General features: G+C 41.8%; 1 protein-coding gene across 1 annotated transcript in view; it reads right to left on the bottom strand.

The window, feature by feature from the left end:
• Nucleotides 1-919: 919 nt before the first annotated feature.
• Nucleotides 920-25,953, bottom strand: part of ASXL3 (ASXL transcriptional regulator 3) — a 141,117-nt gene continuing 116,083 nt past the window's right edge. The window contains exons 8-11 of the mRNA XM_027127702.1: nucleotides 24,046-24,142; nucleotides 21,778-21,883; nucleotides 7,861-9,817; nucleotides 920-5,179 (exon numbers count right to left, since the gene is read on the bottom strand). Coding sequence (XP_026983503.1) covers nucleotides 1,484-5,179; nucleotides 7,861-9,817; nucleotides 21,778-21,883; nucleotides 24,046-24,142 — 5,856 coding nt within the window. The 3' untranslated portion in view covers nucleotides 920-1,483. The remainder of the gene's footprint in view (nucleotides 5,180-7,860; nucleotides 9,818-21,777; nucleotides 21,884-24,045; nucleotides 24,143-25,953) is intronic.

Genomic DNA, 25,953 nt, shown 5'->3' with positions numbered 1-25,953 from the left:
CCACATTTTGTGCTCTGTAATCTGAAGTTAAATGGACATGGTCTTTGTTCTTTCATCTCCCCACGGTGTGCATGTGCTTTTGAACTTGCTTTAGGGAACAGAGCCTGCTGAACTACAGCTGTTCTCTGGCATGAGGGTGGCCACAGTACATGGAATGGAGCTCAAATACTCAACACCCAGACTACTGGATAAACACTGACAATAGTTGTAAGATGCAGTATCCCTTTTTCAAAAGCAGTTCCACTCCCCCAAATATGAAGAATGCACTGAATTCACCTGAAGGGGGGGCGGGGGTGGGAAACAAAACATGCAACACCCAGAACAATTTTTTAAAATAAGGGCTAGTTTAGAGTCAAATATAATTACATAGATCGTGACTCATGAGGAAAAAACTGTTCAGAAAAATGTTGACACTTCAGCCTTCTGTAGTCCCTCTCATCATCAATGACACTTTAAAAAAAGAGGTGGCCAACCTCTGCAAAGTCGGAAGCCGGAATACACTGGTGTCATCAATAAAGGGTTACGATTATTTCCCCCCAATTTTAATATCTAGTAATTGTATTAGAGTGAATAGAATGGACCGATATTTACATCGCCAACGCATTTAGGTGTGTTTGCATACACAGCATTTTACTTGTTTGCTTTGAATTTTAGGACATTTTTTTTCATACTTGCTCTTAGAAGCCACACATGAAGCTCTGAAATCCTCTGGGCCTATGGCTCTCTGTTGTCCAACTGATCTTACAGTCTCGGGTGTCAAAGGGCTTGAACCAGATTGCTGGGCATGAGGCCCACACTGCAATTTCAGGTGGAAAAGACATTTCACTACAATATGTGTACCATGTCCAAGGCAGATCCAGAGAATCTGCCAGTCTCTGAAAAGAGTCAAAAGGGAGGAAAGAGAATAAGGACAGTGGAGTTCATTAATGGCATACCTCCTTTAATACCTTTTGTGATATGAGTAAATACAAGGAATCATACACTGAAATCAGATTCCCTTTTCCAAATATGATGTAACCACTATGGTAAAGGTAGGTCCAAAGGAGTCAACGGTTGGAACCCTCGCTGTAATGGTTAATCTACAGAAGAATGCATCACCACCTTAAATTGCTGTTACCGATCTCTCTCCACATCTCCATTGCTGGTTACCATTAAGTAGTTTAAAATGTCCTTTTCCTATCTACACCTGGATTAAAAAAAGAAAGAAACAAATTGGGAGTGACCTGTATACACACGAATAGAAACTTTCCAAAGCTGCAAATGGCAACTAAATATGTAAAAGACATGCTGTTGAGCCCCTCGGCTGGAATGCGATCTCTCCTTTCCCAGAAACGCAAGAAAATAATCATCTAGAGAAAAGATCATCTGTTCCAAAGTAAAATAAATTAGCACGCTATAAACGACTGAGCTGTTCAATTTGTTGTTGCTGACGCCGTTTGGCTTTTCCGTGGTGAAAAGGGATACTGCATCTTTCACTCAGCTCTTATCGCACAACCAGGCAAGCTACACAGAGTTTAGAAGGCCCTATGCAGTCGTCGTGGCAGAAGGCCCCACAGCCTTTGCACACAATCATGGCTTTCAGCCGGCAAGAGCATTTCAGTTCCAACTCATCCGCGTTGCTGCTGTCGGCAAAGTTCTGCACGGGCATCTGAGCGTTCTGACCAGGCAGACCCGTGGTGGGATTGGAGCCACTTCCCAAAATCCCAATGGACTTTTCAATTGCAGATGCTGCCCTTTTGAAGCTCGTGCTACCGAAGTGTATTGTTGGATAATTTCCACAGAGCTGCTGTTGTTGCTGCACCTGCATTTTCTGAGCAGCTAATTGGGTAAAAGGCTTCTGTGGCTCAGAAAGCAAATAGGAAGAGAAATCTGCATTTTTCAGCGCAAACACCTTCAACTGTTCTTTCATTTCATTCTGGTCATAGGAAACTTGTTTCATGCCCAGTTCACAGCTGCTGCTTAAACCTTCCTCAAAAGAAAGAGGTTCCGATTTTATATTGCTACATATGCCCGTGGACTGTGGCCAACTAAGTCTCTTAGTGGTTTCCATGGTAACTGGCGGTTGTTTTTGATCGGAGGGGACTTCTGGATTAGGAAGAGGTGGAGGTAGTGGCGGCAGCGGCGGGGGAGGTGGGGGCAGAGCCAAGGGGGGAGGGGGCGGGGGATGCACTAGTGCTTTGTGCGGCACCCCGTGCGGGGTCCCCCCCATGTCATCACCTTCTTTAATGGGCATGTTGGGGGGCACCATATTGGCTAACCTTAGCTGGTGAGGTGCTGAGGAAAGGCTAACCTCTCCCAGTCCCTTTTGCTCAAGATGCCTATTGAAGGAAAACGTGTTACAGCCCACGGGGGCTTTGGCAGAGGCTGGTAACAGAGCCGCGGTAGGAATGGGGCCCCTGGCAGCCAGAGGCATTTGGTAAAACTGCTGTCTGTGGGAGGTCCCAGCGTCGGGGTGGAAGCCGTCGTTCTTGTCGACGTGAAACAGGTTCTGCTGGAAGCTACAGGAGGGGAGCAGCCGCTTCTGCTGTTTGACCTCAGGGCTGTGAGCCATCTTGCTCTGCACAGGGTGCTTGTTCAGCCACTCCTGCTTCAGCGGCTGGCTGAGTCCCAGCTGATTCATGCCGGAGCTGATGACACACGGCACCCCTTTCACATCTGGGTCCGCCAACAACTTCCCTGGCTCACATTTCACTTGAGTGTGCTCCCCCCCGGTCCTGGCGACTCTCTTCTTGGGGTGGTTCTCCCGCTTCCTCATTTGTAGTGGTGCGAGAGCTCCTGCCAGGTAGCCTTTCCCGTCTGCATTGGGAGAGCTAGGGGGCATTTCAACCACGTTCCTCTCGGGGGCTGTTTTACCCACTGAGGTAGTTTGAAGAGGCAGAGGAAGCCTGTTGATTTCGAGCTTGGCTCCCAGTCTGGGCTGGGGCAACACTTTTTCCAAAGGCAAGTTGCCCTGGAGCAACTGTGTGACGAGGGGATTGTTCGCCTCCACTGATGACAGACGGCAGCTGGAGCTCCCTGCACTGGGAACTCTTTTCAGGGTGTCTGTAGCCAGAGAGATGGCCTCTTCCATGGGACCAGAGGCGGGGGCCTGCACGGTCTGCGTCTGTTGCACACTCGGGGCTGCCCCTGCAGCTGGAGGATGCAGCTCAGGGCCAGGGAAGTCGTCGGCGTCCATCCTAAAGCCCCTGTCCACGTCGTGAGGTTCGGACTTCACTGGGAGAGGGACGCTTGTGATGAGATTCCTGGGGTGAAGTTCCGCCACATGCGAGGAGCTGGCGTGCTCGGTCTTGATGGCCCTCGGACAGCCCTGCTCCAGATATTCCTTCTGTTTATTGGAACCAGGGTGGCTGAGCAGAGGCTGTCCTGCACTCCTCACCCCGTCCTCGCCCCAGCAGATCCGGCTGCCCGGGTTATACTGATGGCTACAGGTTGTGTCGGCTTCACTTTTGAACGTGGTTATGCCATGCGCCTGCTCAGCAAAGCTGAGACTCAGAGGAGTCCCCGCGTTTAAGTTATCTGGAACCACGAGGGGCCCTTCACGGAGACCCGGGCAGGTGGCCTGCATCGTTTGACTGTCTTGTTTTGCCGCGGAAGCAGCAATGAAACTGGGACCGTGATCTCCGCCTTCACTTGCAACCGGCTCAGGCCTGCTGATGACAGACACCTGCGGACACGCCACGGGCTGAACGGCTGCTTCCGTCCTCCCGGACCTGCTCTGGAGGTCCACGCCGGCTTCTGTGCTCTCAAGAGAGACAGTCAGAGATGACGTAGAGGTCAGCGTGGTGCTGTGGTCGACGATGACTTTACACGGAATCGAGCGGTTTATGGCTGCTGGTGCGAAGCCCCCGGGGGGTGGCTGAGGTCTCCCAGAAGTGTCTGCCCTGTTCCGAGTCCCTGAAGTTTTGTCCAAGCTTTCAGCACTTAACGTGGGAGGACTGTCATAAGAGTTTACAGTCAGCATGCTTGCAGTAAACGCTGCGACAGGTGGGCATGCCACCAGGGCGTCAGTGACTGCGACGGGGTCCCTGCAGCCGAGGGCGGCTCTCACAGTGGTGCCCATGGACATGGTGGCCTGTTCTTCGCTCCCAGGCATGGCTATCTTCTCAGAAGGAAATCTGCTGTTCATTCCCGTTGGGGGAATCAAGACAGAGCTAGTGGAGAGATGGTTTGGCAAGTTGCTTCCAATGGAGGGAGTTGGCACAGAGGTGTACTGACTGGAGACTAGGCTGCCAGCACTGCTGCTGGGTGCCAGTAACTGCATGTCATCCCGGGGGCTCGCTGCGCTGGAGCCCTCCGTGGTGGCCGGAAGAGGGGTGCTCTCAATACATTTTGGTATAATGGCTATGCATGGAGTGTCCGTTCCCTGGATGGTTTTTAACATGCTTATGTTACAAGCAGAAATTGTAGTGTTTGCACTGTCAACAGACATTAGGACAGAGGATTTATCAACAGAACTCACAAAGGGATGTTCTTTAATTGCTCCCGACATAGCAGTGCTGCAGGCAGACACGGGGATGGGATTTTTATTAAAAAGCATGGGCACACTGCTATTTTCAGAAGAGGTAGATGAAACAATTTTCTCAGACAAGTGTGACACAGGTGTGTTTTCGTCAGAACTATGCACAGATAAGTCCGTGGCAATTTCTGGAAGTTTGGTCGGGTTGAGAGACTGCTGTAGTACAGTGGTGGGCTCCCGGAGGTGCGCAGCCTTGTTGCTGGGAGATCGGCAGTTTGGATTGACAATGATGACACCAGGCGAGCCTTCGATTTTTGTTTCAGGGGCAGAAGAGACTTCTAAGCTTGGAGGCCCTTCCTTTGAGCCGAGCGGAGGCAACCGGGGCTCTTTAGTGTTCTGGAAGAGGTGGGCTCGGGCTTGATGCTTTGCGAAGAGCTTCACCTTCGTCTGCTCTTTGATATGCGCCAGAGTTCTGGCTTTTCCGCCCTCTCCTGGGCTCCCCATAGCTCCCGAAACAATGCTTGCGGCCGCCGCCACGGCTGCCGCTGCTGCCGCCTCTCGCTGGGCTCTTGCTTGCTGGGCTCGGGCCTTGATGTCCGCCAGGGTCCTGGCTCCCGTGTTCCTCCCGCCACTGACCGATGTGCCAGATGACGCGCGAGCCTCTGGTTTGGAGACTGGTTGGCTCTTGATAATAAAGGGTGGCCCGATTTTGGAAAGCTGTATCTACAGGAAGGGGGAAAATCGAAAGATAAAGTGCGTGTACACGATCACAGACAAGGCGCATGTGTACGTGACCACAGAGGGACGTGGGCACACAGGCACGCGAGGGCGGGGAGTAGCCGCATCCTCTCCTAAGGGGGCAAGAACGGCACCTAATACCCTGAATGGGCCTTTGGGGTATAAAGCAGCAATAAACGCAGCACGAATGGGAAAATTTAAAATTTTAACCTCTGTTTTCAATCCATAAAATATTAACCGGTGACTTCATTTGGCATGGAAATGAAACGTCTTTTAAAGCCTCATATAAATGGAAACAAAACCCAGGCTTCTTAAAATGAGGTGAGCTAAAAAGAGTTAGAAATAGTCAGCTTTCAACTTATCTTCCTGGCTGGCATGAAGATACTCAGGCCAGCCAGGAAGAATAGAGATATTCAAAACTCTATTTGAATTTATCTGCCTTAATTTATCTGTCTTAATTTGACACAAAGGAAAAAGGAAAAAAGCCCTAACCAAGGGTCAGAAGACTAGAATTCTCAGCCTGGCTTGACACAAAGGAATGCTGTGAACCTAGGCAAATCACTGTGTACTTCAGTTTCTCCAATAATCTCCCTGAGTCAGAGACTCTGTAGGTTTTATGTGGTCCCATACCACCTAGCATGCCGCCATATATATATGTATATATATAAAATAAGCATACAATATGACTTTGTAAACTGTAAACAGTAAGACTAGTTATTTCTGGTCTATTTCTTTCACAGAGGTGTTATAAAGATGGAATGAGACTATACTTGTGAAAGTGCTTTGCTTTCCAAAGGGATTTTATTATTATTATTACGTTTTCTTGAAAGCAAGGGCAACTGTAGTTTTCTGCCTCCAAAAGAGAGTACGGGTTGGGCAGCTTACCTGATATTGGAAATCTACAATCTGCTGAATTTAGTAAATGTCCCAGCCCACACTGTTCACCCATTCATCTAATTAAGAGACTCAGTCATCACCAAATTCGTGAGGCACAAGACCGAACAACAAACAACCCAAAGCAATGCCTATGATGCTTCAGTCACTAAGAATATTCCCAGAGTCACAGATTTGTAGAGCTGGCAGGGATCTAGTTAAAGCCCTTCGTTTACAGTTGAAAAAACTGAGCCCCTGGAGATGGGCTGCCTTGGGTTCATATAACTAGGGAGTGACAGAGCCTTTGGGCTCCCCATTCTGTGCTGTTGACATGTACTGTATTTCCTTATATTTTTTCCTTTAGAAAAAATTTTCCTAGAAAACTTACACCTCTCTTCTTAACATATGTGCATTTACATATATTGACATTATAAATACCTGACACATACTACAGGATCGTGTCAATTTGGAATTATGCTTTAGCACTTTGGTAGATGGTTCATCTTCCTGAGCTATCTCGTTTCTCATTTTCAAATTTCTGATGGCTCTCTTCTAATCCAAAGGTTCCAGTGATAGATGAATTTAGAAAAGGAATTCAGTTTTACCTTTTAAATATTTCCCTTAGTTTAAAAAATTAAAAACATGAAGCCTAACAAACATTAAATATATTTATTGTATCTCTCTATCCATCTATCTTTACATAAAGTGTATATCACTTTGAAAATAAGCTTTTGACAAAAAAATTAGACTGAAATGTTTAAAATTATTTCCTATGGAAAGCATGCTTATATTTTTCTTTTCATTGCTTCAGAAATTAAAATGCATAGCAGGGTTTTAATGGGAGCTTAATATGCATCTTTTATATCTCTAGAATCTTATTTAACAGGGACTGCTTTATTAAATAGAATAATTACAATCACACCCCTAAAAGTCAACCTTAGGGAGATCATGAGTCACATATTAAAAGTAGATGTCAGAGCAGAGCAAAATAAAGAGAAAGATTAAGAAAAACACATCTTGAGTATGTCTGTAATTCTTTGAGTTAACCTTAATTTTTAGTTTAGTTAGGCAGAGTCAGTTTATATACAAGAGTTGTTTTCTGAGAGTTAAAATCTACCTGGGATCAAAATAAAATATATAAATAGGAATGTTTGTCTACAGGCTTTATTACTGTGTGAAGTTAAATACTTCTTTATTATTTTGGAAATAAAATAGTAGGATTTGTATACCTATGTATCTATAGCATCTTCCTCAGGGTTTGTGAAGTGATTTCATTGATTTATTCAAGAAATATTTAATGAGGCTCTTTCAGAAGCTAGCTCCTCTCTGTTAGGCAGAGGGGATGTTCAACATTTGTTGGAAAATGAATGAGGAGATAACACGTACCTTCATTTCTTGAGGGCAAGCCTCTGACTTTTGACTACTGCTTTCTCTAGTCCTACTGAACTTTTATAGGATGCTGAATTATCTTTCCAATTTTTCCAAGTTTATATAGGTCTCTGTCCTACACTGTGGAGTCCCCCAGAGACCCTGTATCTCGGTGGCCTGTGGGCTCCTCCAGGGCCTGTTCTCCCTCCGCCCTTCTTTCTCCTTAAACGCCAAGGTCTAAATATGTACATCTATCTAAACTTATTGTATGAGCTCAACGCAGTCTGAAAAAGGATCATTTAATATTAGACTGGTGCTGGGAGTATTAGATTATAAACTGCTACATTTATTTTTGAAAAATTAAGTATCTAAATAGAAAAAGCCTATCTATGGAATTTCCCTTTTTTAAAAAAAAAATACCATACCTTGAGAGGTGGAACCCTTGGTTCCTCTCTTGGAGGCTGTTCTTTCTCAGATGGACTGCTGGATGAGATGCTCCGGCTTGACTGGTCATCTTCTATCCTAGCCCTCTTCTCCTTACAGATCCCAAAGCTGTGATGCTCTGCAGTTTTCCTCTTCGATATCTCAGATTCTCTACTTTCATTTCTTACCCCATCTGGGGACTTGGAGGGCTCTGACAACTTGGAAGTATGAGAGGTCTCCAACCGATTCTGTGAGCTCCCTGGCTTATGCATTTTATTTCTAGAGCCTTCTGAAAATGAAGCCTTATCCACCGATGAGATGTATTGCTTGTCCTGTAATTTAGCTGATGGGAGCTCATTTCCCTTACTCTCTGTCTCTTCAGAAAAGACAGGTAATTCCAATGGTGAAGACATCGCTTTCTTTTCTGTTCTTTGCAGGACATTATGATTTTTAACTTTTATCATTTCTGTAGAAGGAAGTTCTGGAATCGAAGCGGGATAAGGCTTCTCAGTTTCAACATGTGATTTACAAGGCTGCTGATTCAGGGTCTTATTGTGCAATTCTTCTGATGAATATGCTTCAGGAGCAATGGAAGAAGAACCCATTTTGATAGGCTCAGGAGTATTTGATAGAGGCTTCTGCTGAGAGGTAAGGCTCTCTCCCAGGGGCTTGGCAGGGGCAGAACCTTCATCTTTCTGGGGGGAGAGTGGTTCTTCAGATATGGAAGTTGACTTTCTTTGTTGATGCACCATTCTTTCATTCATGGAAGAACTGGAAATTGGAGATGTTTCTGAAGGAAGTGGCAAACTGGATATAAAAGTGGTCTCAGATGTGAGAAGCATGGAAGACACTGAAGAAGTTTCTGATGTCAAAGGTAAATCAGACATGGGCGAGGTTTCTGATGTTAAAGGTAAATTTGACACTGGGGATGCTTCAGATGTTAACGGTAAATTGGACATCAAAGATGCTTCTGATATTTCAGGTGAAGTGGATATTGGAGAGATTTCTGACATCAAAGATGCATGAAGATTTTCATCAGTGGCATTTCGCTGATTATATTTGTCCACATTTTCAGTGCTGGACACCTCAGAACAAAACGTTGTCTCGAGGGAGGCTGGGGTACATGATTCTTCTGAAGTGGATTGGGTTTCCCCTCCTGGGGATGTCAGGCTGGTACAGGCTCCCTCTGGGCTCTCAGAAGAGAAGGATGTTTCAGAGATGCAAGCATTTTCAGAAAGCTGTTCATCAGGATCACTCTGCAGCTCCATATCTACAGCGACTCCTTCACTTGGAAATTGGCCTTCTAAAGACGATGACCCTGTTTTAATTTTTGGAGTGTTGGTCTCTAGTGCAGTTTCTGGCTCCTTATGTTCTGTGTCATTGACATGAGTCCCAGATGAAGTGGAAGGAACGAGAGAGTCACAGACTTCTAGCTGATCAATGACAACTGACATCTCTTCCTGGGGAGATTCTGATTTCTCTTCCACTTTAACGTCAACATGAGGCAAAGTTTCTAAAACATCATTCATTATAACACAGGATTCCAAGTTATCTTCAGGAGGTGCTATTTGGGGCTCCTCATGAGAGTTGGCTGGACTTTCTGACTCCTCAGAAAAGTCAGGTATTGTCTTGTGATTCTCATCCTGGCACTCACAGATGCTAGTCTCTACCTCTTCCTCGATTTCTTCCTGAATCACAGATTCTTCGGGGATCAGGATGTCCTCTGATTCTGACTCTGTCATTACATCTTTACCTACGTCTACCATGGGACAAAGTGTAGCACAGAAATCAGGCTCCGGAGAAGTTGGACTTTTCATGCTTTTTGGCTGTTGTTCTTTCAAGGGAGCCTGTGCAGATAGACCAGGAAGGCCAGAGGTCCCACATGAAGAACTACTTTCAGCTCCATCATTGTTTGGTCCAGATGTGAGTTTTATAGAGTCCTCTCTTGACATGCCCAACCTGAACAGAAATTAGAAATATTAAATTATTGTTCAACCACAAAACATGAAAGGTACAACTTGGATTTCTCACCAAATATAGTATTCATAGAAGTAAATGCATAAAATTAATTTTATAATCACTAAGTAACATGTTTAGCTTATATAAACCATAAACCATAGTTTATGATGGATTGGTTTTTCTACTGCTTTTATAATCATAACTAAAATAAACTCTACTTCTGTTTAAAAAGTATTGATTTTTATTCTGTAAGTAAGGGAGACTGCATACTAAAAAGATTAAAAAAAATATGGGCTGAAAAGCAAAACAATGTATAAGACCTAAATTTTTTAAAGTCAGAAAGTAGAAGTATGTCCTTATAATAGAAAGTTACATAGTCCTTAAAGGATGCAACATCACCAAATAATTAAGATCAATGGAAGATGGGTATGTTGTAAAATCTTGAAATGGAAATGACTTCCAAAGATTAAGTTCTATTAACCCAATGTAAAAGGTGTCCATCACCATATTTTAGTACAATATCTAAGTGTCTAACCTAAGACAAGATGGAAATTTCACTAAATAAACATATTTGGGGTCATCAAAGTTGATTCTACTAGATTACATTCATGTGAGGCAAGACTTTTAAAAATTCTTTCACGTAGATCTCTTACTGTAAAGATATTCCATAAAAAGTGAGTGTAGAATATCAAGAAATAACTCAGCCTAATGTTCAGGTCATAAGGTAAAGTTTATCAGAATTGCAATCAACAATATTGTAAATCACTATTTCCTGTCATACTAAGTTACAATGTCAGCATCAGATGGTAGGGGAATATGCTGCTCTAAATGAAGTTAAATTAGAGTACAGGCAATTACAAAGATGAGCAGAAGAGAGAACATTCCCAGAGGAAGAAACATATTTGTGTGAGGAAATACCGCTATAACAGGAAAATACCTCAGTAAAATATTCTTCAACCTTTTAGTTAAATTAAATCCTCAAAATGAAAGGGAAATAAAATTGAATACACTTTTTGGGTATTTGATCATTGCGTTCTTCACTAAAATTCAGAAGGCTGAGAAAGGAAGATAGAGGACCCTTCCTTCATAATTAGTCTCTTTTCTTTCAACTTTCCCTAAGATGGGTTCAAATTAAACCACAATTTATATTATAGTGAGAGGAAAAGAATAATATAACTACACTACAGATGAATTTAGAGCAGAATAATCAGCTAGGAATAAGGTCTCCTGGGGCCAGATCAAGCAGAGATACCACTGATACTAGGTTAGATGGAGAACACACAGAATCTACCCACTGGCAGCCAAATTTCAGCTAGCTGATTAATAAGAATATTATTAAATATAATTAATATTATTAAATATCGTCTATGTATATAATATATATATATCTCATATGGAAAACAGCACTGTATAAAACATACGTGTAAACATTTTATTATTTTCATGGGAAAATAGATTTAAGGTGGCATAAGGCATAGAAGGAAGACGTTCACAGCACACCACATAACCACACAAAGGAAAACTCTGACCGCCTGAAATCTAGACTGCAAATCAACAGACCAACTCCTATAATTTTGAGTTAGCATATACGTGGGATCCCTACAAGAAATTAAAACGAATATAGGACAGTACTGTATTACAGGCAGAATAAGCCAATAAGAACCAAAATAAAGATCTCAAAGAGCAGAAAACTAAATCAGACAGATCTTAACTAAAGCTGAATTTCAGTGGTAACATTCTTGGGAAAACTTAGAACGATGAGAAGGCACATGGTGTCAGTCAACTGAAAATTATCTGATGCTAGGAAAATATCCCTCACATATTGAAGGAATGTAGGTAATCTAGAAGTAACAAAATTAGAAGGGTAGTCAATGAAATGTCCAAAATACATCAGTCATCCAATACGTAATCAAAGACAGGAAAAGACAAGCAAGAAGTCCAGGGATGTAAGGGGACGGAAACTCCATGGATAAACTACAGCAAGAAAAGGGTCAATCAAGTAAAAGAACTGTTTGTATTCAGAACTCAGTAATGCTGATGGGGAGTCGTGTTTACTCACAGTATTGTAGCTGTCACCTTCCAGGACAGGAGTCTTTAACTTGATATCCATGAGAGTCTACGGAGCCCCCAAATTTCATGTAAAAAATTGTAGGTGTGTGAATTTTTCTGAGAAGGATTTGCAGGTGAGCTAATTACTGAACCACACCAAGTAAAACTGGGGAAATTACTTAGTTTCACTGCCTCTCAGTTTCCTAAACCCTTTTTAAAATAAGAATAATAATGGTACCCACCTTATAGGACTGCTGGGAGGGTTAAGTGAAACAATATTTGCAAAGCTCTTAGAAACCTATCAGAGCCAGAGTATGTTCAAGGATTGTTTGCTTGACTGAGGAAAAACTCTCTGTATGGTCTCTACAATGCAGGCTCTCTGGCATCTAGGATAGTGTGTGGCATGGAGGCGATGCTGCATGAATACTGAATTGATAAAAGCACAGGCCCAACACTCAACAAAAATTAAGGACCAGTTTTTTGGAGGTAACTAACTTGGTTATGCTTCTGCCATTACTGACAAGAGTGCTCCCAACATTCCCTTTGTCAGAAAAGGTAAGGAAGGCAGGGTTCTTAATCCTGCTGGACATGAGCACGATGGGGAAGCATCTAAAAATACAAATTCCTGGGCTCAACTCCTGGAGATCACCCATCAGTACATCTGGGGTGGGAAATCTGTACCTATTTTTAAAAGCTCCAATGAAGATTGTGATGCCAGAGGCTTGAGTAATACTGCTGGCAACTAGCCTGTAACTAGCGTGCCACAATTTTAATTTTTGAGAAAGGACATTAATTATCTCCTTTTAGCTTTGCTTAAATATGTATATGCATCCAAAGTCCTAGGGCAGCAACTGAAAAGGAGCCTTCCTACTCAAACTCAGGAGGAGGGCTACTTAGGACAACTCACCAGAGGCAAGGCTGCTCCGAGTAAGCAGGCTGCTCATCACGTGATGTCTTTTTACAATGAGCGCTCATGTGAGACTCCCCCTGATGGTTTTCCTCATTTATAGGGGGAGTTTCGTGAAATTAGATCAAATGGTACAGGTTGTGTTGCCTGCAACCACCTCAGTGTCTTTTACACAAAACAACGACTTTCGAGGGGACGAGAAGATGGCGGAAGAGTAAGACGCAGAGATCACCTTCCTCCCCACAGATACACCAGAAATACATCTACACGTGAACAACTCCTACATAACACCTACTGAAGGCTGGCAGAAGACCTCAAACCTCCCAAAAGGCAAGAAACTCCCCACGTACCTGGGTAGGGCAAAAGAAAAAACAGAGACAAAAGAATAGGGACGGGACCTGCACCAGTGGGAGGGAGCTGTGAAGGAGGAAAGGTTTCCACACATTAGGAAGCCCCTTCGCGGCCAGAGACTGCGGGTGGCAGAGGGGGAAAGCTTCGGAGCCATGGAGGAGAGCACAGCAACAGGGGTGCGGAGGGCAAAACGGAGAGATTCCCGCACAGAGGATCAGGGCCGACCGGCACTCACCAGCCTGAGAGGCTTGTCTGCTCACCCGCCGCGGAGGGCGGGGCTGCGAGCTGAGGCCTGGGCTTCTGTCGGAGCGCTGGGAGAGGACTGGGGTTGGCGGCGTGAACACAGCCTGCAGGGGGTTAGTGCACCACGTCTAGCTGGGAGGGAGTCCGGGGAAAAGTCTGGACCTGCCGAAGAGGCAAGAGACTTTTTCTTCCCTCTTTGTTTCCTGGTGCGCGAGGAGAGGGGATTAAGCGCCCTGCTTAAAGGAGCTCCAGAGATGGGCGCGAGCCGCGGCTAAAAGCGCGGACCCCAGAAACGGGCAGGAGACGCTAAGGCTGCTGCTGCCACCACCAAGAAGCCTGTATGCGAGCACAGGTCACTGTCCACGCCCCCTTCCGGGGAGCCTGTGCAGCCCGCCACTGCCAGGGTCCCGGGATCCAGGGACAACTTCCCCGGGAGAACGCACGGCGCACCTCAGGCTGGTGCAACGTCACGCTGGCCTCTGCTGCCACAGGCTCACCCCACACTCCGTGCCCCTCCCTCACCCCGGCCTGAGGAGCCAGAGCCCCCGAATCAGCGGCTCCTTTAACCCCGTCCTGTCTGAGCGAACAACAGATGCCCTCCGGCGACCTACACGCAGAGGCGGGGCCAAGTCCAAAGCTTGAGCCCCGGGAGCTGTGAAAACAAAGAAGAGAAATGGAAATCTCTCCCAGCAGCCTCAGAAGCAGCGGATTAAAGCTCCACAATCAACTTGATGTACCCTTCATCTGTGGAATACATGAATAGACAACGAGTCATCCCAAATTGAGGAGGTGGACTTTGAGAGCAAGATTTATGATTTCTTCCCCTTTTCCTCTTTTTGAGAGTGTGTATGTGTATGCTTCTATGTGAGATTTTGTCTGTATAGCTTTGCTTCCACCATTTGTCCTAGGGTTCTATTCGTCCGTTGTTTTTTTCTTTTCTTTTTAAAAAATTTTTTTTCCTTAATAATAATTTTTTATTTTAATAACTTTATTTTATCTTTATTTAATCTTTCTTTCTTTCTTTCCTTCCTTCCTTCCCTCCTTCCTTCCTCCCTCCCTCCTTTCTTTCTCTTCTTCTTTCTTTCTTTTTCTTTCTTTCTTTCTTTTCTTCCTTCCTTCCTTCCTTCCTTTTCTTCCTTCCTTCCTTTCCTCCCTCGCTGCCTCCCTCCCGCCCTCTCTTTCTTTCTTTCTTTTCTTTCTTTCTACTTTTTCTGCCTTTTATTCTGACCCGTGTGGATGAAAGGCTCTTGGTGCTGCAGCCAGGACTCAGTGCTGTGCCTCTGATGTGGGAGAGCCAACTTCAGGACACTGGTCAACAAGAGACCTCCCAGCTCCACATAATATCAAACAGCGAAAATCTCCCAGAGATCTCCATCTCAACACCAGCAACCAGCTTCACTCAACGACCAGCAAGCTACAGTTCTGGACACCCTATGCCAAACAACTAGCAAGACAGGAACACAACCCCACCTATTAGCAGAGAGGCTGCCTAAAATCATAATAAGTCCACAGACACCCCAAAACACACCACCAGATGTGGAACTGCCCACCAGAAAGACAAGATCCAGCCTCATCCACCAGAACACAGGCATTAGTCCCCTCCACCAGGAAGCCTACAAAACCCACTGAACCAACTTTAGCCACTGGGGACAGACACCAAAAACAACGGGAACTACGAACCTGCAGCCTGCAAAAAGGAGACCCCAAACACAGAAAGGTAAGCAAAATGAGAAGACAGAAAAACACACAGCAGATGAAGGAGCAAGGTAAAAACCCATCAGACCTAACAAATGAAGAGGAAATAGGCAGTCTACCTGAAAAAGAATTCAGAATGATGATAGTAAAGATGATCCAAAATCTTGGAAATAGAATAGAGAAAATGCAAGAAACATTTAACAAGGACCTAGAAGAACTAAAGATGAAACAAGCAACGATGAACAACACAATAAATGAAATTAAAAATACTCTAGATGGGATCAATAGCAGAATAACTGAGGCAGAAGAATGGATAAGTGACCTGGAAGATAAAATACTGGAAATAACTACTGCAGAGCAGAATAAAGAAAAAAGAATGAAAAGAACTGAGGACAGTCTCAGAGACCTCTGGGACAACATTAAATGCACCAACATTCGAATTATAGGGGTTCCAGAAGAAGAAGAGAAAAAGAAAGGGACTGAGAAAATATTTGAAGAGATTATAGTTGAAAACTTCCCTAATATGGGAAAGGAAATAGTTAATCAAGTTCAGGAAGCACAGAGAGTCCCATACAGGATAAATCCAAGGAGAAATACTCCAAGACACATATTAATCAAACTCTCAAAAATTAAATACAAAGAAAACATATTAAGAGCAGCAAGGGAAAAACAACAAACAACACACAAGGAAATCCCCACAAGGTTAACAGCTGATCTTTCAGCAGACACTCTGCAAGCCAGAAGGGAGTGGCAGGACATATTGAAAGTGTTGAAGGAGAAAAACCTGCAACCAAGATTACTCTACCCAGCAAGGATCTCATTCAGATTTGATGGAGAAATTAAAACCTTTACAGACAAGCAAAAGCTGAGAGAGTTCAGCACCACCAAACCAGCTTTACAACAAATGCTAAAGGAACTTCTCTGGGAAAGAAACACAAGAGAAGGAAAAGACCTACAATAACGAACCCAAAACAATTAAGAAAATGGGAATAGGAACATACATATCAATAATTACCTTAAATGTAAATGGACTAAATGCTTCCACCAAAAGACACAGGTTGGCTGAATGGATACAAAAACAAGACCCATATATATGCTGTCTACAAGAGACCCACTTCAGATCTAGAGACACATACAGACTGAAAGTAAGGGGATGGAAAAAGATATTCCATGCAAATGGAAACCAAAAGAAAGCTGGAGTAGCAATTCTCAGAGAAAACAGACTTTAAAATAAAGACTATTAGAAGAGACAAAGAAGGACACTACATAATGATCAAGGGATCGATCCAAGAAGAAGATATAACAATTGCAAATATTTATGCACTCAACATAGGAGCACCTCAATACATAGGACAAATACTAACAGCCATAAAAGGGGAAATCGACAGCAACACATTCAAGTAGGGGACTTTAACACCCCACTTTCACCAATGGACAGATCATCCAAAATGAAAATAAATAAGGAAACACAAGCTTTAAATGGTACATTAAACAAGAAGGACTTAATTGGTATTTATAGGACATTCCATCCAAAAACAACAGAATACACATTCTCCTCAAGTGCTCATGGAACATTCTCCAGGATAGATGACATCTTGGGTCACAAATCAAGCCTTGGTAAATTTAAGAAAATTGAAATTGTATCAAGTATCTTTTCCGACCACAACGCCATGAGACTAGATATCAATTACAGGAAAAGATCTGTAAAAAATACAAACACATGGAGGCTAAATAATACACTACTTAATAATGAAGTGAGCACTGAAGAAATCAAAGAGGAAATCAAAAAATACCTAGAAACAAATGTCAATGGAGACAAGACGACCCAAACCTATGGAAGGCAGCAAAAGAAGTTCTAAAAGGGAAGTTTATAGCAATACAATCCTACCTTAAGAAACAGGAAACATCCCAAATAAACAACCTAACCTTGCACCTAAAGCAATAAGAGTAAGAAGAACAAAAAATCCCCAAAGTTAGCAGAAGGAAAGAAATCATAAAAATCAGATCAGAAATAAATGAAAAAGAAATAAAGAAATGATAGCAAAGATCAATAAAACTAAAAGCTGGTTCTTTGCGAAGTTAAAAAAAATTGATAAACCATTAGCCAGACTCATCAAGAAAGAAAAGGGAGAAGACACAAATCAGTAGAATTAGAAATGAAAAAGGAGAAGTAACAACTGACACTGCAGAAATACAAAAGATCATGAGAGATTACTACAAGCAACTCTATGCCAATAAAATGGACAACCTGGACGAAATGGACAAATTCTGAGAAATGCACAACTGCCAAGACTGAATCAGGAAGAAATAGAAAATATGAACAGACCAATCACAAGCACTGAAATTGAAAGTGTACTTAAAAATCCTCCAGCAAACAAAAGCCCAGGACCAGATGGCTTCACAGGTAAATTCTATCAAACGTTTAGAGAACAGCTAACACCTATCCTTCTCAAACTCTTCCAAAATATAGCAGAGGGAGGAACACTCCCAAACTCAGTCTACAAGGCCACCATCACCTTGATACCAAAACCAGACAAGGATGTCACAAAGAAAGAAAACTACAGGACAATATCACTGATGAACATAGATACAAAGATCCTCAACAAAATACTAGCAAACAGAATCCAACAGCACGTTAAAAGGATCATACACCATGATCAAGTGGGGTTTATTCCAGGAATGCCAGGATTCTTCAATATACGCAAATCAATCAATGTGCTAAACCATATTAACAAATTGAAGGAGAAAAACCATATGATCATCTCAATAGATGCAGAGAAAGCTTTTGGCAACATTCAACACCATTTATGAGAAAAACCCTGCAGAAAGTAGGCAAAGAGGGAACTTTCCTCAACATAATAAAGGCCCTATGTGACAAACCCACAGCCAACATCATCCTCAGTGGTTAAAAACTGAAAGCATTTCCACTAAGATCAGGAACAAGACAAGGTTGCCCACTCTCACCACTCTTATTCAACATAGTTTTGGAAGTTTTAGCCATAGCAATCAGAGAAGAAAAGGAAATAAAAGGAATCCAAATAAGAAAAGAAAAAGTAAAGCTGTCACTGTTTGCAGATGACATGATACTATACATAGAAAATCCTAAAGATGCTACCAGAAAACTACTAGAGCTAAACAATAAATTTGGTAAAGTAGCAGGATACAAAATTAATGCACATACATCTCTGGCATTCCTATACACTAATGATGAAACATCTGAAAGTGAAATCAAGAAAACACTCCCATTTACCATTGCAACAAAAAGAATAAAATATCTAGGAATAAACCTACTTAAGGAGACAAAAGACCTGTATGCAGAAAATTATAAGACACTGATGCAAGAAATTAAAGATGATACAAACAGATGGAGAGATATACCATGTTCTTGGATTGGAATAATCAACATTGTGAAAATGACTCTACTACCCAAAGCAATCTACAGATTCAATGCAATCCCTATCAAACTACCACTGGCATTTTTCATAGAACTAGAATAAAAAATTTCATAATTTGTATGGAAACACAAAAAGACCCCGAATAGCCAAAGTAATCTTGAGAATGAAAAATGGAGCTGGAAGAATCAGGCTCCCTGACTTCTGACTATACTACAAAGCTACAGTAATCAAGACAGTATGGTACTGGCACAAAAACAGAAAGATAGATCAATGGCACAGAATAGAAAGCCCAGAGATAAACCCACGCACATATGGTCACCTTATCTTTGATAAAGGAGGCAGGAATGTACAGTGGAGAAAGGACAACCTCTTCAATAAGTGGTGCTGGGAAAACTGGACAGGTACATGTAAAAGTATGAGATTAGATCACCCCCTACCACCATACACAAAAATAAGCTCAAAGTGGATTAAAGACCTAAATGTAAGGCCAGACACTATAAAACTCTTAGAGGAAAACATAGGCAGAACACTCTATGACATAAATCACAGCAAGATCCTTTTTGACCCACCTCCTAGAGAAATAGAAATAAAAACAAAAATAAACAAATGGGACCTAATGAAACTTCAAAGCTTTTGCACAGCAAAGGAAACCATAAACAAGACCAAAAGACAACCCTCAGAATGGGAGAAAATATTTGCAAATGAAGTAACTGACAAAGGATTACTCTTCAAAATTTACAAGCAGCTCATGCCCCTCAATATAAAAAACAACCCAATCCAAAACTGGGCAGAAGGCCTAAATAGACATTTCTCCAAAGAAGATATAAGATTGCCAACAAACACATGAAAGAATGCTCAACATCATTAATCATTAGAGAAATGCAAATCCAAACTACAATGAGATATCATCTCACACCAGTCTGAATAGCTATCATCAAAAAATCTAGAAACAATAAATGCTGGAGAGGATGTGGAGAAAAAGGAACACTCTTGCACTGCTGGTGGGAATGTGAACTGGTACAGCCACTATGGAGAACAGTATGGAGGTTCCTTAAAAAAGTACAAGTAGACCTACCATATGACCCAGCAATCCCACTCCTGGGCATATACCCTGAGAAAACCAAAATTCAAAAAGAGTCATGTACCAAAATGTTCACTGCAGCTCTATTTACAATAGCCCAGAGATGGAAACAACCTAAGTGTCCATCATTGGATGAATGGATAAAGAAGATGTGGCACATATATACAATGGAATATTACTCAGCCATAAAAAGCAACGAAACTGAGCTATTTGTAATGAGGTGGATGGACCGAGAGTCTGTCATACAGAGTGAAGTAAGTCCGAAAGAGAAAGACAAATACCGTATGCTAACACATATATATGAAATTTAAGAAAAAAAAATGTCATGAAGAACCTAGGGGTAAGACAGGAATAAAGACACAGACCTACTAGAGAATGGACTTGAGGATATGGGGAGAGGGAAGGGTAAGCTGTGAGAAAGCGAGAGAGTGGCATTGACATATATACACTACCAAATGTAAAATAGATAGCTAGTGGGAAGCAGCTGCATAGCACAGGGAGATCAGCTCAGTGCTTTGAGGGGTGGGATAGGGAGGGTGGGAGGGAGGGAGACGCAAGAGGGAAGAGATATGGGAACATATGTATATGTATAGCTGATTCACTTTGTTATAAAGCAGAAACTAACACACCATTGTAAAGCAATTATACTCCAATAAAGATGTAAAAAAAATTTTTTTTTCAAGTTACAGATAAAAATTCTACAGCAGTTGGACTAGAGCAAAAAAAAAAAAAAACGACTTTCAAGCATTAATTGTGTATGTGGGAATTAAAGCACAAATTACTCTATCCATGATGATCTAACGTTGGTGTCAATTGTCAGCTCTTAAATCCCTCTTTCTTTCTTAGGGATCTGGCTGTCTGTGAAATTCAAATTCTGCCCAAGGAGAATATGTTCCTGTTAACCATGAGGCAAAGGAGAAACTACTTTCAAATTAGCTCAGTCAGTACCATACTTAGGTGTGACTGGTATTATTTTTAAAACACACACATACACAAATAATAATAAATTAAAAAGCGGTTATAGCCTCCTACACTATTGGTGGGCATGTACATTGGTGCAGTCACTAATGGAGAACAGTATGGAGGTTCCTCAAAAAGCTAAAAACAGAGTTGCCGTATGATCCAGCAATCCCACTCATGGGCATATATCCAGACCAAACTATAATTCAAAATGATATATGCACCCATATGTTCATAGCAGCACTATTCATAATAGCCAAGACATGGAAACAACCTAAACGTCCATCAAAAGATGAATGGATAAAGATGTGGTGTGTATATACACACAATGGAATATTACCTAGCCATAAAAAAATAATGAAATAATGTCATTTACAGCAACACGGATGGATGTACCTAGAGATTAACATACTAAGTGAAGTTAAGTCACACAGAGAAAGACAAATACCGTATGATATCACTTATATGTGGAATCTAAAATATGACACGAATGAACTTATCTATGAAACAGATTCATAGACACAGAGAACAGACTTCTGGTTGCCGAGTGGGGCTGGGGGCAGGATGGACTGGGAGTTTGGGATTAGCAGATGCAAACTATTATATATATGTAGAATGGATAAACAAGGTCCTACTGTATAGCACAGGGAACTATATTCAATATCCTATGATAAACCATAATGGAAAAGAATATAAAAGATAATGTATATACATGTATAACTGAATCACCTTGCTGTACAGCAGAAATTAACACACTGCAAATCAACTACTTGAATAAAATATGTTTTTAAAAAAGTGCTTTTACATAAAGAGGAAAATGGATAGAGTAAAGGGTAATACCTCAGGCTCTCCCCCAAATAAGGATGAAACAAATGTATATGGAGAGTCAAAAGTTTTGGAAAAAAATGTGAGAATTAAATATGTGTCCAAGACTACTTATCTCTAATGCATTTATTAATGAAAATGCTTAGATTAAAAAAAAACAGGAGATTTTTACTAAAATCCAGTTAGGAAAGCCAAAATTGACTTCTATAGAATTTCATGTGCTATTTTCAGTCCAAAATGAATTTTCATGGACAAGTTATAAACCCTTGAAAATGCATTTTTTAAAATTTAAGTGCCGATATGCCACATAATTTTACCTGCAATTTCTTACACTGAGAGACTACTGCCTTTTATCACACATTTATAAAGTTTTATAGCATGTGCTAAGTGAAACGGAGAATTACATTTTCATTTCCTTCTCAGAGAAATGAGAAGAAGATACTCTAGTACTTACTTTTCTCCATAAAACCTTTCGAAGAATTTTTCTTTCCAGGGTTCTGTTTTCTTTTCCTTTTCAATTTCTTGCCTTATCCGCAATTGCATTTCTGGAGTAAACTCTCCTAGAAAGAAAATGCTTAGATATTGAGTAAAAGTTGTCATATATTTTGCCAGTTAATAAAGAAAACATGTAACTAATTTGAATAAACTTTTATGGATGCCAAAAGGTAAAAAAGCTGAGCACTGATAATATTTCTACAGCTTCCTTTTTTATGAACATCACTCAGTCATTTAGTCTTAGACAGACTCCAAAGCATTTAGCAAATGTACTGAGTGCTAGGCGTTGTAAATGAAAGTGTATATTCACTGTCCTTGATGAAACCAGTCTGGTGAAAGAAAAAGCACACAGTTGAGTATAATAACACAATGTGGAAAGCCCTGTATAGGTCATAAGAATAAATGAAGGGAAAGTACTTAATCCTCCCTAAATTGATTAGGGAAGACCATACATAGAACCTGATCCTTGAGTTAGCTTTTGAAAGATGACCAAGCTTTCATACAGTAATTAGTTCACAAGGCACAGAGATATGAATACGTATATTTACGTGCTTTTGAGTGGCCAGTTATGAGTAGACCACAGGATGAAATGAAATAGGAAAGGTAGGCAGTGGCCAATTACCCAACACATGTTTTAAAGAGAGCCCTGAATTTTTCCTGTAAGAGTCAGAGGGAGGTCCTGGCGGTGTTCACTGAGGGAGGAATATGTCCAAATAAGCAACTTAGAAACTGGTTGGGAGGCTACTGAGTAGCATAGATGAGAGATGGAGATTACAGTCAGGCCAGCATCTTGAGAATGTTGGAGAAGATTCAAAGACACAAGTAACAGTTCATAACCAGATAGATCTGGGGAGAAGGAAGAGGAACAAAGACATCATCAAGGTTTCAAAGTGAGGAGCTGTGAGAAAAGGGGGTGACCTTAGTAGACAGAAGGCAGAAGAAATAGTAGACATTAAAAGGGAAGAGAGTGCTTCCCTGGTGGCGCAGTGGTTGAGAGTCCGCCTGCCGATGCAGGGGACACGGGTTTGTGCCCCGGTCCGGGAAGATCCCACATGCCGCGGAGCGGCTGGGCCCGTGAGTCATGGCCGCTGAGCCTGCGCGTCCAGAGCCTGTGCTCCGCAACGGGAGAGAGGCCACAACAGTGAGAGGCCCGCGTACCGCAAAAAAAAAAAAAAAAAAGAAAGAAAAAGGGAAGAGAGTTTAATACTGGCATTTTGGTTTTAAGGTGCCTGATACTGGAAAGATCCAGCAGGTTTGTGGAATGGAGCAGCAAAGGATTGGGAAAGAGGACTTCCAGCCAGATTTGGACGTTCTCAGCATGTGGGCTATATAGCTGAAACTAGCTGAATGAGGCTCTTAGAGCATGGGAATAGTTGCAAAAGCAAATAGCAGGGAGGAGAATGGTGGAGACATCACCATTTACCATCAGGTGAAAGAACAGGAGCACCTGAAGGAAGGTGAGAAAAGGCTGTCAGAAAGGTAGCCTGGGGACACAATTTAAAATATATTATGAATGTCGAAGGCAGATGGTTTCAAATTAGATGGGGTAGATAACAAGTGAGACATAGGAGAAGGAAGATGAAATGCCAAGGACTGAGAAGAGGAAAGTGAACTTTTTTTTTTGTAATGAGAAAGCCATTCTTATTCTCTAGAAGGGACTGTTCCCATTGTGTATGGTGGGGTCACACCCAACCATAAACATGTGAGTGGCTAAGGGAGTAAAAATGTGGTAACACTGGGTATTTTTTAGTCTTTCATGAAGCTTGGTGACTAAAGGAATGATAAGATGAAGTGGTGGCTTCAGGGGAAGACTGCATTAAAAGAAGATTCTTCCAGGCTCTTGGACATTAGAGAATACACAATGCATCAAACACATAATTAAAATGATTATTCCAAAGAAAATCTTGCCATATCAAAAAATTTTATTATGTTCCAGATAACGTCATGCTTTCTTCAAAAATACTGGACTTTCTCTAGTTAAGCCCTCGCACAGAAACGAAGACCCAACACAGCAAAAATAAATAAGTTAATTAATTAATAAAAATACTGGACATCAAAAATGCGAAGTATAACAAAAGAATTAATGAAGTCATTTGAAATAGGATGTGAGTTTTTACTCAAGTATACTTCAGGGGGGAAAATGACTTGGGAAGCAGAGAAAGGTGCAAATCTCAGTACAGTCTGTTGACTTAAATATGTCAAATAATAATGGGAAATAGAAACTTACCTTCTGCCAGTCGCTGTTTCCAGCCTTGTGCTGCATATGCAAAGAATTCATTATTTAGAGCTGAAGTACTGAGGCGTAAAATTCCATCACTTCCCATCTAGGAAATAAGCCGACAAAACCAAGATTCCATCAAGAATAATTCAAAGCCAAAGTATGCAGGGAAGAAGCAAAAACTGAGGGTGTGAGTGTGTGTGTGTGAGAGAGAGAAAGAGCGCGAGAGAGAAACAGCAGGGTAAAAGGCAGGGAGGAAAGGAATCTAACAAAAGATGAATTTCCTAGTAGGAAAACTGCACTGCTTACAGTGACTATTATAATGACTAAATACATCAACTTAAAGGAAATCTGTATTAGGCATTTCCATTATCAGTGGTGAGTATAACAAATGTATGTGATTTAATCAAAAAATTTATATCTTTGTCATCTTTATATGCCTTAAATGATACCAAATTAAAAATCTACATATGTGTACACATTTAGATTATTTTTTTAATTAAATTCTCTAAAGTTTGTGGAAGCTAAAGAAATCTAGTCTGATCACTTGGGTTCTTCCACTGTCTGAGGTTCAGTTCAGACGACAAAGTTCTGAAACATTAAAACAAATACACCCACACTGTCATACATACCCTTCGCTCTATTCTTCTCACCTCTTTGGGTGCACACAGAAAACAGGTATACAAAGTTTAAAATCTGTGCGACTGTATGCTACTAACCGTTTTCCTCAAATTTATTATTTTTCAAATTCATGTACGTATAGAAGAGATTTGGATAAGCATCATCGAACTGGATGCTTTTAACTTTCCAACTATTTACTACATCTGCCCTGTGAATGTATTCTGCTTGCTGACACAGGGGATAAAAATCATTAGTGTTGTCCTTGGCTGGCTTCTCTTGTAGTTGAGGAGTGAAGACAGAACACATAAAAAGTTAAACAATGCCAAGCATGAGGTGAGTGGGAATGAAAAAGGGGAAAAAAAAAAAAAAGCTAGGGGAGGGTATCTAGGTGGATGTGAGTGGTTAGGAAGAACTTGATGCCAGGGGTCAAATGGGTTAGGGTCTTGGGCAAGTAACAGGATTGGGGCAGAATGGTTTTATATAAAGTATACAGTACAGAGTGGGAGCTTTGTTGTAGAGGAGGAACATCACAGACAATCAGTAACTGGACCGTTCATGAAGGCGTGAAGATGTTCTAGCCTGCTATTGAGTCAGTTTGGCAAACTGTAGCTCCAGTTACATTTTCAAAGATTTCCTCTTACTCTCATAGACACCCCCGTGTGTCCTAAGCGCTAATAAGTCACTGCTATCCGAAAACACACTCAGACACGTCTTAGCCCCATGTTTTTGTTCGTTTGCAGTCTTCTCTACACCCCATTTTCACCCACTGAAATACTGTCCCTCTTTTAAATTTAACTCAAATCATGCCTTCATGCATATGTCAGCTAAACCATCATTCGGGAGCAAAGGAGAATACTGAGTCTAAAAGTAAATATTATGCTAGCAACTCAAAGCCGGATAATGGTCAACAAGTCCAGAAAAGAGAGACACTGAACAGGTGTGAGACATCCTGGCTGCTGCCATCATGACAGCCACGGATTTGAGATCCTGAGTTTCCTCATTTAAGAAGTGTATATTCAATACACTTGGAAAATTTCAGGCAAGACTTTGTTCATTCATGGATTCACTGTTTACTCACAATTATTTCATCTTCATTCAATAGATACTTATTAAGCCACTCACACGAACCTGTGTACCGGGCGCTTTTTGGGTGCAGGCAAGACGGTGGCAGTAAAGAAAAAGGCTCTGCCCTTATATTCTGAACGTATTCCCCATACAGCAGATGGTTCTGGTCCCTGTGCATCTCTCCCACCCACCTGAGCTCAGCATGGCTGTGACGTACAGTGACATCGCCAC

The sequence above is a fragment of the Aethalodelphis obliquidens genome, unplaced genomic scaffold (genome assembly GCF_003676395.1).
Source record: "Aethalodelphis obliquidens isolate GAN/ISIS:26980383/991018 unplaced genomic scaffold, ASM367639v1 scaffold32, whole genome shotgun sequence".
Lineage (NCBI taxonomy): Eukaryota > Metazoa > Chordata > Mammalia > Artiodactyla > Delphinidae > Aethalodelphis > Aethalodelphis obliquidens.
The sequence above is the reverse complement of the archived record's forward strand: the minus strand, read 5'-3'. Positions and strand labels throughout refer to the sequence as shown.